This window comes from Neovison vison, chromosome 10 (genome assembly GCF_020171115.1).
Source record: "Neovison vison isolate M4711 chromosome 10, ASM_NN_V1, whole genome shotgun sequence".
NCBI lineage: Eukaryota > Metazoa > Chordata > Mammalia > Carnivora > Mustelidae > Neogale > Neogale vison.
The window spans coordinates 33035663-33052474 of record NC_058100.1 but is presented as its reverse complement, the minus strand read 5'-3'; the positions used below and the strand labels follow the sequence as shown (position 1 = coordinate 33052474).

At 39.3% G+C, this 16812-nt stretch overlaps 1 protein-coding gene across 8 annotated transcripts in view; it reads right to left on the bottom strand.

Annotated features, from left to right (window-relative positions):
- Positions 1 to 16812, bottom strand: part of C10H1orf112 (chromosome 10 C1orf112 homolog) — a 52661-nt gene that overhangs the window by 23944 nt on the left and 11905 nt on the right. For all 8 annotated transcript variants that reach the window (XR_006386608.1, XR_006386610.1, XR_006386609.1 and 5 more), the window contains exons 8-10: positions 16609 to 16747; positions 4308 to 4388; positions 2892 to 2956 (exon numbers count right to left, since the gene is read on the bottom strand). Coding sequence is in view for 4 of the 8 variants with exons in the window: in XM_044266933.1 (XP_044122868.1) it covers positions 2892 to 2956; positions 4308 to 4388; positions 16609 to 16747 (285 nt within the window). In the remaining 4 variants the exon portion in view is untranslated. The remainder of the gene's footprint in view (positions 1 to 2891; positions 2957 to 4307; positions 4389 to 16608; positions 16748 to 16812) is intronic.

Sequence of the window (16812 nt, the reverse complement as noted above, 5' to 3'; positions counted from 1 at the left end):
TATAAAGACCCCCAAACTAAATACATGACTATAATTCCACAAAATTAGAAGTTTATAATTTTAGACAAATCTTTGGTATTTTTTTGATGCATTTTAACACCATTTTGACAGCAGTGTCCTTTCAAAAGGACCGTGAAGGGGCGCCTGGGTGGTTCAGCTGGTTAAGTGTCTGACTCTCGATTTGGGCTGAGGTCATGATCTCATGGTCCTGCAATCAAGCCCTGTGTTAGGCTCCACATTCAGCAGAGGGTCCGCCAGAGATTTTTTTTCTCTCTCCCTCTGCCCCTCTACCTGCTTTCTCTCGCTCTACAATAAAAATGAATACATCTTTAAAAAAAAAGAAAAAAAGACCATGTACATATGAATATCAAATAACCAATAAAAATACTATATATAGAAAGATATTTCTGATAAATTCTGGCTCAGTCGCTTCTGTTAAAAGTTGTTTTAAAATAAAGTTTTAAAATTTGCTATGAATTAATGCTCACAAACAAGGGCTTTGCAAGGATTAAACTGTATACTAGTCCTGGAGGAAGATGCAAAGACTTTTTCGTGAAAGTCTGTCTTAGTTAGTAGACTTGAAATGAAACTTTAGTCAAACCTATGTGAAGTAAAATAAAAACCTGTATTTTGGTGTATTTGTTACTTTTTGCCATTTTATTTTGAGGATTTTTAACTTGAGGATACCTGAGAAATTCCTCTCTACGTGCCATGCTCTGTTCCAGGAGCAGGTAACAAAGCAGCACACAGAATGCACAAGGTCACTGCCTTTATGAAGTTCACATGCTAATGAAGGGGGGCAGTTAGCAAATAAATAAGCAACTAAGTCCATAATATAACAGATGTTAGTAAGTGCCATGGAGAAAAAAGTAAAAGAAGGTTAATGTGGACAGAAAATCCTACTGAATTCTGTTTGCATACTAGATCATTGGTGGGTCTGTACAGAGAAGTTCCATGATCTCACCGATGTCTTATCACTCACTTTGGGTACCATATGGCCAACAGCATAGAGGAAGGCCAGGGGGAAGGCAGAGTGGGCAGGATCTCTGTGGAAACCCAGGCAACCCAGTAGTGGACAGCATCGGATGCGAGTTCTGGCGGTGAGAAGTGGCCGCGCCGGGGCACGCATACACAGCGAACACACAGTTAAAGGGTGTGACACTGACGACAGGCTGATGGATGACAAGTGGATACGAGAACAAGGAAAAATGTCAGAAAGGACAGCAAGGTTTTTTAGGCCTGATCAACTTGAAGAATAGAGCTGCCATTTATTTATTGGGGTGGGGCGGGGGGGCAGTGAAAGGGAGAGAGAATCTCAAGCAGACTCTCTCCTGAGCACGGAGCCTAATATGGGGCTCAGCCTCACAATCCTGAGATCATGACCTGAGCCGAAACCAAGAGTCAGATGCTCTATCAACTGCGCCACCCAGGCCACCTCAGATGAGAGGATGATGCTACCAGGGAAGCAGGTTCTGTTGGCGGGAGAGATGGAATGGCTGGGAATCAAGAGTTCAGTCTGGGTGAACTTGAGTTCAGACACCGTGACTGGCAGAGTTAGACGTTAAAAGGGGAGATGAATTTAACACTGTGAGACGAAATGACCAGTAAGCGATCAATGAGGCCTGAGAACTAGTCACTGAGGCCCTCCCGACTTCAGTGAGGGAGACAAGGAACCTGCTAAGGAGAAGCAGCCAATGAGTTCAGAAGAAGACAAGACGGAGCGGTATCCTAGAAGCCAACGGAAGAGAGAGCTCGAGAGGAAGGTCAAGCGCTGCAGACAGGTTACATAACACGAGGCTGAAAACTGACCACGGGAGGCAGCAGTGTGGACGTCACTGAGGAACTCGACAAGAGGGGTTTTGGTCATGTGGAGAAATGGAAAGCCTAACTAGAATGGTCTCAAGAAAAAAAAAGTACAGACAGTAGTACAGACAGACAAATCCCAGCAGTTCTGTTGTAAACAGAAGCAAAGAACGGGAAGGTGTTTGGAGGAGGATATGGAATCGTGAGATTATGTTCTGTATTCCTGGAGCTCACAGCAGCTGCTTCGCTGACAAGAACGACCCAGCTGGGAGTGGGGGGGGGGTGGGGAGACCGGTGATGCAAGAGGGAAAGGGAACGATCGCTCGGGTGACGTCCCTGAGCTTGTCGGTGCGGACGAACCAATGCACCCTCGGAGGGGCCGGCCTCAGGCAGGCACACAGCCCGTTCACGGGAACGGGGAGCACACGGGCCAAGACACAGGGAGAGCAGTCAGCGTGCGGAGGACGTCATGCTTCCAGCTTAGTGACATGCACAGTGACGCTCTGAACGGACAATGGGGGACAGGGAGAAGGTGTGAGAGATGTGGGAAGTTTAAGGAGGGAGAAGTATGGAAAAAGCAGTCTAGGCGACTAGAGAGGGCTGCTGGACAGATGAGATGACCAAGTATTTTAGTGTCAACTGAGAGCTCCTTGGAGGTAATTGTCAATCTCACATATTACTAGCTCCTAGCTAAATTATGATACTTTTCTGTAATTTACGTTTTTTTCTGAGATGGAGTTAACTACTACTAGACTTAAATCTCACAGAAGTAAAATAAAAAGTTAAAAGATAAAAAAGCAATATATCTACATACACATAACCTTCTTATCCCGGCCTCTGGTATTTATCACACCAGTAGTTCATCACGCAGGCATTAGGTACTAGTTAAGAATACAAAGGTAAGTAAAACTCACATGGAAGCTATTCTTTAAAAGCTTCCATCTCCCAATTATTTTAAGCAAGCAGATAAAAATTTACTAAAACAGTAATAAACTACTCAGGTGTTTTATTTTAAATGGCATACACTTAAAGTTTGCATGATTCAAATGTCACATTACGTTTTAACCATGACATGGCGTTCTTCTTACCTGTGTATCTGAAGATAAAGCTGGTGCAGTGTACAGCAAGAATCAGAAAGTAAAGGAAGAAATTCCTAAAATAAAACAACTCTATTCATTCTTTGTATGCACTGTGCTTTTCTAATGCGTATCTTCTCACAAAAATATGCAAAATAATTAAAATCCTGAATGTGCCACGTTAAAAAAAAAAAAGGTTCTTGCATGAGAATAAAAAAGAGGATAAGGCTAAGCACCTAATTTACCACTAAAACTATCACTGTAACCAGTCAGCAGCTCTCACGTACTGAACACCTACTAAGTGCTCAGCAGACATGCAGCAATTGACTTTAGTATCACTTTATTTCATTTAGCCCTCTCAAAAATCTTATGACATATTATTATCCCCATTTGACAGAAAAGAAAGCTAACGTATCAAGTAACTTGATCAAGTCACAAAACAAAAACAAGGCTAGGATCCGAGTACAGCTGTGATTGCTCCATTACAGCGAGGCTATCTCTTAGGAGTAAAACAAATAGTTCTTACTGTATTACAGGATGTAGAAAAAAGCTCTCATTAACTTTTTAAAATTAAAGATTCCTTTGATAGAAAAGGACTGATTTAAAATGGCATAATTCGGCACAATTTTGCCTCCTACATACCAAACAAGTATCAGATGGGCAAGCACCCATTAAGTGCCATTGGGCCAGCACCCTCTCTCGGGCCCTGCCCCTGATGCACCCACCCCGCTAAGCAGGGGCCAGGGTCTGAGCAGCCGACTACAAAGCGGCAGCCGCCCAGCAGGTCCAGCTTGGGAGCACACGGAAAGGCCGGCGACGTGTCAGAAGTCAGCGTGCCTGCCACAGAGCCCTGATCGTAAGAGAGTCACAGGAGATCTTTATCTCCTCCTCCAAAGCAAGGAAGACAAGTTAAAGACAAATTCAACAGGGACAGAGTATTTTTTCTTAATCACCAATATGCATTACTAATGATATTTCTTTGACTGGCTGCTCTAAGCATTCTCTGCTCTTCTCTCCAAATAATCTGCCTTGATAACTGACCTCCTCTATTCATGTACCTTCAGCTATCACTGCTATCCTGAGGACTCCCCAATATGCAAATGTTCTTAAAATCAGTATACAGTTTTAAACCTTTGAACATGTCAACAATTTAAAAATTTAAAATATGGTAGAATTTATAAACAGTATTAAAAGCCAAACTGAATTATCTTCTGAAAACTGACTTGTGCTTATATAAATAATTTTATTTATATTTATACTTACCGATGTAACAGATGTTCAACATTTAATACTTAAAAAAGAAACCTATAAAATATATTCTTGACAAAATAACTTCAAAATATTGTTTTTGGTGGTAATGACAAAAGCAGGACAATTTATAATTTATTGTGGATTTCACATTTACACATTATAAAAAATAAGCCTTACCTTAGTATAGTGCAAAAGAGAGTTGGCAAAGAAACGACACAATTTGAGTGTTTTCTGAAATAATTTATAGTCAGCGTTATCCTGTTCCAAAAAAAGGAAAAAAGAAAGCATAACAAATAAGAAAAGAATATGAAATCAGCTAAACTTATGAGACAATATTTTCTAAAAAGATCTGTTAATAAACAGAGTATAAACATTTTCCAAGCAAACCTAACTCTTTTCTGAACTGTTAGAAGCAACACAAACACCAAATGACAGATATTTCAAAAAATTAAGCTCTAGGGCGCCTGGGTGGCTCAGTGGGTTAAGCTGCTGCCTTCGGCTCAGGTCATGATCTCAGGGTCCTGGGATCGAGTTCCCCATCAGGCTCTCTGCTCAGCAGGGAGCCTGCTTCCTCCTCTCTCTGTCTGCCTGCCTCTCTGCCTACTTGTGATCTCTCTCTGTCAAATAAATAAATAAAATCTTAAAAAAAAAATTAAGCTCTACTGAAAAGAAATCTTAAGATATAAAGCAAAAGAGGTAGGTGATCATTCCTGGTTGATCTGAAAGTGAAAGAAATTTAAATATCTTATTGTTCTTTGCTATACAGAAATGAACAGTCAAAAGAAAAAAGTCTCAAATCAATACAAGAATGAGATATGGAAGCAAACAGGAAAAAGATATGAGAAGACAGTTCACAAATATAAACTGTCAATAAACTAATACTGAAAAAATTCAAATTATAACCTAATTATATATCTTTGGAGGAAAAGGGGGGTAGGCTATTTGATTAGCAAATATGAAAAAAGCTGATAATATCCCAAAGTTGCTAAAGAAGTGAAGTAACAGGCACTTTGTTTTACCATTCCTAGGAGCATCAGATAATACACTCATTGCATTATTATTAAAAGCTAAAGTGTTGAACTCCCTTGATCCAGTAGCAGTTCCACTTCTGGAAATATATCCTACAGAAACACTAGACAGCACAGAAATGTAAGGCAACATTTTTATATAGTGAAAACTGAAATGAATGAAGTATCTGTCAAAAAATTCAAGGTATTTTCATAAACTGTAATTGCATAGAGCTGTTACAAAGAATTGGGTAGATGTATCTTCCCAGACACAGAAAGCCCTAAGATAATTCATTAAAAAATCAAGCTGTAAAACAATATGTAGATAATCCTGTAATTATTTAAAACTGTGTGTTGTGTTAGTATTTGCTCCCTAACCCCACAAAAATAAGTCAAAACTTTCCCTGTGGATCTCACTATAAAGATAAAAGTAGGATTTCACTTTGCATGTTAAATCTTACCGTAATGTGTGAGGGTTTTCTGAGTAGGTATCAGATTTATAAACTGATAAAACAGTGGCTCAGTGTATGCAGGGGAGATAGAGACTATGGAGTCATCCTGCCTGGACTGAAACCCCAGCCCCACTACAACTACTACATACCTTGGGAAAGCTATTAAACCTCTCTCTAAGATTGCAATGTGTGGCTTATACTACAGTTTATTTTTTGAGTTTTAAAGTGTCTGACACTGGGCAACTTAACTCAATAAGTGTGGGCTGTTTTGTCACTCCAAGGTATTAATACACACTATAATCCAAAAAGCTTAAATTAGTACCATAAAATTAAGTCAAATAGATAACTTACTGTCTTTGATTCTGAGAATAATTTCATATGAAGTAGCATAACTTTAATGTTAACTATGCTTGATTTCTTTCCAATACAGCAAAACCTAAAGTAAACCAATCAAAACAGCACTGGATGGTCCATTAATCAAATACGACCCTTTTTTATTTTTATTAACAATATTTGGAAACAGTTAATTTCCTCACCAGAAATTGGTTAGATGAAAATTCACTTTCTGTGATAAAATAAACATAAATTTTCTTATAAAGTGTTATAGAAGCTTAAAATTATGGACATTAAAGATGAATCTACGCTGACCATGTAATATACTCAATAAGATATCTTAGGCTTAGGTGCTGTATCACAAGAAATCTTCCCTGACTCCATGACTGGGTTCCTACCTTTACTCCCATTAGCCAACATCAAGTTCTTAAAAGATCACACCATTCTCTAATTACCTGTTTATTTTTCTCCCAGCCTAGACTGTAAATTGTTGAGGACAGAAAACGTGGCTTACACAGAATAAGATCTCTGGAAATGCATATTAAATAAATGGCCAGTGACACACAACTTACCATGTTTGCCTGCTTTCAATTTTTCTTTCTCATTCAAGGGAAAATTGTGGAATTTTCCCTTGCAATCCTTCAACTGAAGGATTGAAAGGATTAGTTTGGTTGAAGGATTAGTTTTAGTTCATTACTAAGCATACTGATTAAATCTAGAGCTTTTACTTTAACATTTTCAAAAGGCAAGTGTACAATTTATAATCCCATCTTGATATACTGATTAATTTAAAGCAGGAAGTATGTAGGGGTGCTTGGTTAGCTCAGTTAATTAAGCATCTGCCTTCGGCTTGGGTAATGATCTCTGGTTCCTGGAATCAAGCACCATGTCAGGCTCTCTGCTTGGCAGGGAGAATGCTTCTCCCTCTCCCTCTCTGAACATGTGCACTCTCTCTCAAATAAATAAATAAATCTTTAAAAAATTACACATATATAGTTACAATATACCTATGTATTTTTACTATATATAGTAAAAATTTACTAGCTATATATTTACGTAGAAAAGGGTATGTTCACTTTCTAAATAGCAACTTCTATAAGCATTATATGAACAAAGGTAGCAATTACGGTGGAAATTAAATTTATAGTAACTGCCTTACAAACAAATTTCCCTATCTTTATAAAAAACTAAATCAGGGCACCTGGGTGGCTCAGTGGGTTAAGCCTCTGCCTTCGGCTCAGGTCATGATCCCAGGGGCCTGGGATCGAGTCCCATTTCGGGCTCTCTGCTCAGCAGAGAGCCTGCTTCTCCTCATCTCTGTCTGTCTGTCTCTCTGCCTACTTGTGATCTCTCTCTCTGTCAAATAAATAAATAAAATCTTCAAAAAAAAAAAAAACTAAATCATTGGTGGTTAAAAAACTGTATGTTAGAGTCAAGATGGCAGAGGTACAGCACGCTGAGAAGACATCAGGTCGCAGGAGTTGAGCTAGACAGTTATCAAACCACTGAGAACACCTACAAATCCAACAGATCAAAGAGAAGAATAGCAGCAATTCTAGAAACAAAAGTCGACCACTTTCTGAAAGGACATGCAGAGAAGAGAATCCGAAGCCACGGGAACATGAACCACAGGGGGAAGGGCCGGCTTCCGGCAAGCGGCAGAGCAACAGAGCACAAAATGTGAACGTTTAGAAGTCAGCTCCACTGAGGGATGTTGCTCCAGAGGCTACGCGGGGGTGAAGCCCTAGTGGGACAGCATGGTCTCAGGTCCCATGGGGTCACAGAAGGATCGGGGTGTCTGAGTGTAGCAGAGCTCACAGGTATTAGAGCGGGGAAGCCGGCTGCAGAGACGGAGCCAAGGACTGAGCTCTCAGCTCCAGGTTACTTTAAACTCTGATCTGAGGCACAGTCATGCCACTTCTCTTCGAGCAGGGACCCCCACAAGTGGCAGACCCAGGGAGACCCACCAGATTAGCAGAGCAGCAGGAATCTGCTGGGTTTGGACACCAAATGGGGCCATGTGCCAGAGACAGAAATGCTCAGTCACAGGCCAGGTATGCTCGGAGCACAGTCAGAGACCAGGGACATGGGAGGGATTAACAGTTTTTCTCCGAGGGCGCACGGAGGAGCAGGACCCCGAGCTCTGGGCTCCTCCAGCTGGAGACTGGGCGGCGGCCATCTTCATTCCCGTCCTCCAAAGCAGGAGGGAAAGCGCTCAGGGAACAAAAGACCTGAGCGCGACCCTGGGCAGTCGGATTGCTTAGCCCGGCCCCTGGCAAGGGCTGTGCAGTTCCGCCTCAGGTGAAGACATTTGAGAATCACGGCAAAGGCCCTTCCTGCAGAGGATCAGCAAGAACAAGCAGCCAAGACCAAGCTCACTGATCAAGGAGAACAGTGGAATTGAGAACAGGGGAAAGCAAAGCATGAAATTCATGGCTTTCTCCCCATGATTCTTTAATCTTGCAAAGTTAATTAAATTTTTTAATTTTATTTTTTTCTTATTCTAATTTTAATTTTTTCCTTTTTCCTCTTTAAATCTTTAAGATTTTTAACTAGTTTATCTTAACAATACCTTTCTAAAAAAAATCTTTTAAAACCTTCATTATTACAGTCCTATTTTATCCTTCATTGTATCTAACTTTATTTTTTGTAATTCTAAAGAATTCTAAAGAATTCTGGGATAAAACTTCTAATAGATCAAAATATACTCTAAATTAGCATAGGGCTTTGTTCTAGTCTCCAGCCTGAGCAAATTCTCTCCACTTTCTTTTTCTTTCTTTTTCCAACCAACTTATCAACTCCTTTTTCAGAGTATTTTGAAATTTTCATCTTTGCAGTCATATTCCATCCCTTCATCATGTTTACCCTTATTTTTGTGTATATACATATATAAGTCTTTCTTTCTTTAAAATTTTGGGAGATAGTTTCTTCTAAGGGACCAAAATATACCCCAAATTAAGTCGGTGGCTCTGTTCTATTCACCAGTCTAATATACTAATATATATATATATATATATATATATATATATATATATATATATAAAATACATATTTTAAATTTTTTTAAAAACTTTTTACTCCCTTTCTTCTCCCCATGATTTGGGGTCTCTTCTGATTAGGTTAACGCACATCTTTTCTGGGGCCTTTGCCACACTTTTAATATTTTATACTCTTGCCCAAATATTCTTATCTGGATAAAATGACAAGGCGGAAAAACTCACCATTAAAAAAAAGAATAAGAGGCAGTACTGAAGGCTAGGGACCTAATCAATACAGACATTGGTAATGTGTCAGATCTAGAGTTCAGAATGACGATTATCAAGGTTCTAGCTGGGCATGAAAAAGTCCCAGAAGATATTAGAGAAACCCTTTCTGGAGAAATGAAAGCCCTTTCTGGAAAAATAAAACAACTAAAATAGAACCAAGCCGAAATCAAAAAAGCTATTAATGAGGTACAATAAAAAATGGAGGCTCTTACTTCTAGGATAAATGAGGCAGAAGAGAGAATTAGTGATACAGAAGACCAAATGACGGGGAATAAAACAGCTGAGCAAAAGAGAGGTAAACAACTACTGAACAATGAGGAGAGAATTCAAGAGATAAGTGATACCATAAGAGGAAACAATATCAGAATTGGGATTCCAGAAGAAGAAAGAGAGGGGGGAAGAAGGTATCCTGGAGTGAATTATAGTAGAGAATTTCCCTAATACGGCAAAGGGAACAAGCATCAAAATCCAGGAGGCAGAGAACCCCCTCAAAATAAGAACAAGTCCACACCCCATCATCTAATAGTAAAACTTACAAGTCTTAGTGACAAAGAGAAAATCCTGAAAGCAGCCCAGGACAAGATGTCTACAACATACAATGGTAAAAATATGAGACTGGCAGCAGACTTATCCACAGAGACCTGGCAGGCCAGAAAGGACTGGCATGATATATTCAGAGCACTAAATGAGAAAAACATGCAGCCACGAATACTACATCCAGCTAGGCTGTCACTGAAAATAGAAGGAGAGATAAAAAGCTTCCAGGGCAAACAAAAACTGAAAGAATTTGTAAACACCAAACCAGCTCTACAGGAAATATTGAAGGGGTCCGCTAAGCAAAGAGAGAGCCTAGAAGTAGTAGACCAGAAAGGAATAGAGACAATATACAGTAACAGTCACCTTACAGGTAATACAATGGCACTAAATTCATATCTCTCAAGTTACCCCGAATGTTAATGGGCTAAATGCCCCAATCAAAAGACACAGGGTATCAGAATGGATAAAAAAACCAAAACCCATCAATATGCTATCTACAAAAAAACTCATTTTAGACCCAAAGACACCTCCAGATTTAAAGTGAGGGGATGGAAAACAATTTACCATGCTAATGGACATCAAAAGAAAGCCAGAATGGCAATCCTTACTTATATTGGATCAATTAGATTTTAAGCCAAAGACTATAATAAGAGATGAGGAAGGACACTGTATCACTCAAAGGGTCTGTCCAACAAGAAGATCTAACAATTTTAAATATCTATGCCCCTAACATGGGAGCAGCCAACTACATAAACCAATAACAAAATCAAAGAAACACATGGTCAATAATACAGTAATAGTTGGGAACTTTAAACCCCCATCACTGAAATGGACAGATCATTCAAGCAAAAGATCAACAAGGAAATAAAGGCTTTAAATGACACACTGGACCAGATAGACATCACAGATATATCCAGAACATTCCATCCCAAAGCAACAGAATACACACTCTTCTCTAGTACACAGGGAATATTCTCCAAAATAGATCACATCCTGAGTCACAAATCAGGTCTCAACCAATACAAAAAGACTGGGATCATTCCCTGAATGTTTGCAGACTATAATGCTCTGAAGCTAGAACTCATCCACAAGAGGAAAGTTGGAAAGAACCCAAATACATGGAGGTTAAAGAGCATCCTACTAAAGAATGAATGGGTCAACCAGGAAATTAAAGAAGAACTGAAAAAATTCATGAAAACAAATGATAATAAAAACACAACGGTTCAAAATCTGTGGGACACAGCAAAGGCAGTCCTGAGAGTTAAATATATAGCGATACAAGTCTTTCTCAAGAAACAAGAAAGATCTCAAATACACACCTAACCCAACACCTAAAGAAGCTGGAGAAAGAATGGAAAAGAAAGCCTAAACCCAGCAGCAGAAGAGAAATAATAAAGATCAGAGCAGAAATCAATGAAATAGAAACCCCAAAAACCGAAGAACAAATCAACAAAACTAGGAGCTGTTCTTTGAAAGAATTAATAAGATTGATAAACCCCTGGCCAGACTTATCGAAAAGAAAACAGAAAGAACCCAAATAAATCAAATCGTGAATGAAAGAGGAGAGATCACAACCAACACCAAAGAAATACAATTATAAGAACACATTATGAGCAACTATACGCCAGCAAATTTGACAATCTGGAAGAAATGGATGCATTCCTAGAGACATATAAACTACCAAAACTGAACCAGGAAGAAACAGAAAACCTGAACAGATCCATAACCAGTAAGGAGATTGAAACAGTCATCAAAAACCTCTCAACAAACAAGAGCCCAGAGCCAGACGGCTTCCCAGGGGAATTATACCAAGCATTTAAAGAAGAATTAATTCCTATTTTCCTGAAACTGTTTCAAAAAATAGAAATGGAAGGAAAACTTCCAAACTCATTTTATGAGGCCAGCATTACCTTGATCTCAAACCCAGACAAAGACCCCAGCAAAAGAGAGCATTATAGACCAATATCCTTGATGAACACAGATGCGAAAATTCTCACCAAAATACTAGCCAATAGGATCCAACAGTACATTAAAAGGATTATTCACCATGACCAAGTGATTTATTCCTGGGCTGCAAAATTGGTTCAACATCTGCAAATCAATGTGATACAATACATTAATAAAAGAAAGAACAAGAACCATATGATACTCTCAGTAGATGATGAAAAAGCATTTGACAAAGTACAGCATCCTTTCAGGATCAAAACTCTTCAAATGTAGGGATAGAGAGTACATACCTCAGTATCATCAAAGCCATCTATGAAAAACCCACAGCGAATATCATTCTCAATGGAGAAAAACTGAGAGCTTTCCCCTAAGGTCAGGAACACGGCAGAAATGTCCACTATCACCACTGCTATTCAGCATAGTACTAGAAGTCCTAGCCTCAGCAATCAGACAACAAAAAGAAATGAAAGGCATCCGAATCGGCAAAGAAGTCGTCAAACTATCACTCTTTGGAGATGGTAGGATACTCTATGTGGAAAACCCAAAAGACTCCACTCCAAATCTGCTAGAACTTGTACAGGAATTCAGTAAAGTGTCAGGATATAAAATCAATACACAGAAATCACTTGCATTTCTATACACCAACAATAAGACAGAAGAAAGAGAAATTAAGGAGTCAATCCCATCTACAACTGCACCCAAAACCATAAGATACCTAGGAATAAACCTAATCAAAGAGGCAAAAAAATCTATACTCAGAAAAAAGTACTTACGAAAGAAACTGAGGAAGACACAAAGAAATGGAAAAATGTTCCATGCTCATGGATTGGAATAAATCTCGTGAAAATATCTATGCTATCTAAAGCAATCTACACGTTTAATGGAATCCCTATCAAAATACCACCAATTTTTTTCAAAGAAATGGAACAAATAATCCTAAAATTTATATGGAACCAGAAAAGACCTTGAATAGCCAGCCGGCATCACAATTCCAGACTTCAAGCTCTATTACAAAGCTGTCATCATCAAGACATGGTACTGGCACAAAACAGACACATAGATCAATGGAACAGAAAAGAGAGCCCAGAAATGGACCCTCAACTCTCCGGTCAACTAATCTTTGACAAAGCAGGAAAGAATGTCCAATGGAAAAAGACCGTCCCTTCAACAAATGGTGCTGGGAAAACTGGACAGCTACATGCAAAAAAATGAAACTGTACCATTTCCTTACATGACACACAAAAATAGACTCAAAATGGATGAACGACCTCACTATGAGAAAGGAATCCATCAAAATCCTTGAGAACACAGGAAGCAACATCTTCGACCTGAGCCGCAGCAACTTCTTCCTAGGAACATCACCAAAGGCAAGGGAAGCAAGGGCATAAATGAACTATTGGGACTTCATCAAGATCAAAAGCTTTTGCACAGCAAAGGAAACAGTCAACAAAACCAAAAGACAACTGACAGAATGGGAGAAGATATTTGCAAACGACATATCAGATAAAGGACTAGTATCCAAACTCAACTCAACACCTAAACTCAACACCCAAAGAACAAATAATCCAATCAAGAAATGGGCAGAGGAAAAAAAAAGAAAGAAAGAAATGGGCAGAGGACATGAACAGACATTTCTGCAAAGACATCCAGATGGCCAACAGACACATGAAAAAGTGCTCCACACTCGGCATCAGGGAAATACTAATCAAAACCACACACCAGTCAGAATGGCTAAAATTAACAAGTCAGAAACAACAGATGTTGGCAAGGTTGCGGATAAAGGGGAAACCTCCTACACTGTTGGTGGGAATGCAAGCTGGTAGCCACTCTGGAAAATAGCATGAAGGTTTCTCAAAAAGTTGAAAATAGAGCTACCCTACAACCCAGCAATCGCACTACTGGGTATTTACCCTAAAGATACAAATGTAGTGATCCAAAGGAGCAGGCACACCCAAATGTTTATAGCAGCAATGGCCACAATAGCCAAACTATGGAAAGAATCTAGATGTCCATCAACAGATGAATGGATAAAGAAGATGTGGTATGTATGTATGTATGTGTGTATATATATATGCGCCATATACATGGTATGTGTATGTACATATATGGAATACTATGCAACCATCAAAAGAAATGAAATCTAGGGGCGCCTGGGTTGCTCAGTGGGTTAAGCCTCTGCCTTCGGCTGACATCATCATCTCAGGGTCCTAGGATCAAGCGCCGCATCAGGCTCTCTGCTCTGCCTACCTGTGATCTCTCTCTCCCTCTCTGTGTCAAATAAATAAATAAAAATCTTTTTTAAAATAATAAATAAATAAATGAAAGCTTGCCACTTCCAACAACGTGGATGGAACTAGAGGGTATTATGCTGAGCAAAATAAGTCAATCAGAGAAAGACAAGTATTATATGATTTCTCTGATATGAGGAATTTGAGAGGGCAGGGGGATTGAGGGATAGGGAAGGAAAAAAAGGAAACAAGATGGGATCAGGAGGGAGACAAACCATAAGAGACTCAATCTCACAAAACAAACTCAGGGTTGCCTGTGGGAGGGAGGGAGGGAGGGAGGGGGGGTGGGGTTATGGACACTGGGGAGGGAATGTGCTATGGTGAGTGCTGTGAAGTGTGTACGCCTGATGATTCACAGACCTGTACCCTTGGGGCTAATAATACATTATATGTTAATTTAAAAAATTAAGAAAAAACTATACAGTAAACAATCTAATACAGTATTCTCTTTCTGAAACCATGTTCAAGACTTAATAGAGAATAAATGCCAATCTTACAGCTGTTAGATGTTAAACTGTATCCCCCAAAAGGATATGTTATAGCCTTAATCCCTGGTACTTTAGTGACTTTATTTGGACACAGGGCCATTACAGATATAATAAGGTAGGCTGAGGCTACACTGGAGTAGGGTATATCCTCAATTCCATACGCCTGGTGTCCTTGTAGGAAGATGGTGTGAAGATTCAGAGAGAGAACAGCACATGATGATGAAGGCAGAGAACGGAGCTCTCCAGCTGGAAGCCAAGGGATGCCAAGGACACCAGAAACTTACAGGATGGCATGGAGCAGACTCTACCCTAGAGCTTTAAAAGAACACGGTCCTCCTGAGACATTTCAGATTTCTCTCCTCTGAACTGTGGGAGAATAAATTCTGTTGTTTTAAGGCATCCAATTTGTGGTAATTTCTTATGGAAGTCCTAGGAACCGAATACAGGAACTGATACATCTGTATGCTTTCATAATTAGCATATATGCTATTATTTTGAAAAGTTTTATTTTGATTTTTTTAAAACAAAGTGAGAAAACTTCTTGGAAGACTTTTAAGATAATGGTTTGACTCAATAAATATCAATAGTGAACGGCAGAGGGCGTTGCGGCTCAGAATTTAGAGTTCAGAATGGAGAAACCAAACAGACCATCTTGTCCATTTCAGGCAATGGACAGTGAGTATTGCTAGTCTCTTCACCAGTCCCACATTTTCACAAGGAAAAACATGAAAATTTGCTCAAACAGTTAGGAAAGTTTATAATGTAAATTCTTTGATTTCTACATTCAAGTGATTACATAAGCTGAACTTAGCTACTTCATGTGCAAACAGCCGCCCTGGTCAGGCAGCCCCAGGACTTCTCTTCTCTCGTCCACTATACTATTGCCTGGGCTCAACTCCTGTGTCTCCCACCCTGCATCTCTTCCGATCTTACTCTCCAGCACTAGCTGGAAAGTCTGTGGGGTCAGGTTAAGCAAGAAGGAAACTGGGGAAAAAGGAGGTCAAGGTTGAGAATACAGATGTATAGGCTTAAAGTGAAGAAGGAACAACCTTCCTGCCCTGACACAAGACACTCAGCCAAAAGCCTCCTCCTTACAGAAGGGTGAGGGGAACTGGCAAGGGGACTTGATAACAGGAAGTGGGGGTGGAAAAGAAAGGATGTAAGGGGAGAACAAATAAGAGAAAGAGAGGCAAGAAGGAAAAGGTGAGCCCCTTCCTAAAGCTACTCCTGAGTTCCTTCCAAACTCCTCTTCAAAATTCCATCTTCCCCTTGGGTTAGTCCTTTCATATCACCTCTGCCCTAAAAATTACAACCAGTGTTTCGGAAAGGGAGGAACCCTTACACATCCATGCCCACAGCGGCTGGTTGGGGACAAGCACAGATACAAAGGAATTACCCATATCTGTTAGCAAGTCCACAATGGAAAGAAATGTTACTGTTACTTTAGGGAAGAAACATTTAACTCATTTTCCCATTGAAATCATTATATACAACTCTTAGGTCCTGAGTACTATTAATGTTACAATTTAGGGCCATTATGAGTTAAATAAAATTTAAAGAGCTAGTCTGAGAACAAAAGATATTATGTATAATTATAAGAAAATGAACTATTAATTCCCAATAAACTTCTTATAAATTTTTATAATACAGTATCTTTCATAAATGGGATGCCAATTCAACACTAACTTTCTGAAACCAAAATAAATGTAAGTAAGTGCACATCAATCTGAGAACACTGATACACACACACAGTTACATATCACATCACTACAGGTGCCAATAGATTGGTGAGGAACAGGCCAACTGCGGGTGTACCAGACAATCTTACATAAACACAGAGCTAAGGAGTTAGATTTTTGACCTAGGGTAGAAAAGAATGAAAGGATTCTGAGGAGAATGCTTTGACAACCAGTTATTACATAAAAAGAGGGGCTAGGCAGGAGACAGCTAGTTTCTAGAGGGAATAAGAGTAGGTAGGAGTCTAATGCAATGTTTGGGATGAAAAATAATTATGGGCTGTAAATAATCTTAGATCGAGAAAACAACAACAACAAATTACAACCCTTTTAGGTAAACTGATCCATAGATTCAAATGAGATTTAGTTAACTGCCAAATGAATAAAGAGCTACTGTTCAATGTGCTACTAGACTGTATTTTACCTGTGCCTCTGACTGTGTCATCTGCTCAGCTAACTGTAAACAAGAATGGAAGGAGAAAAGAATGTCTTCACACAAGCTGGCAATTATATCTCTGTGTTTCAGCTGATTTTTTATAACCGACTGGTGCTTAAGGCTCTGCCTAAATGAATAAAAAGAAAACACAATCACAAGGAACACATCAAGTAACACAGGTCCATAAAAATA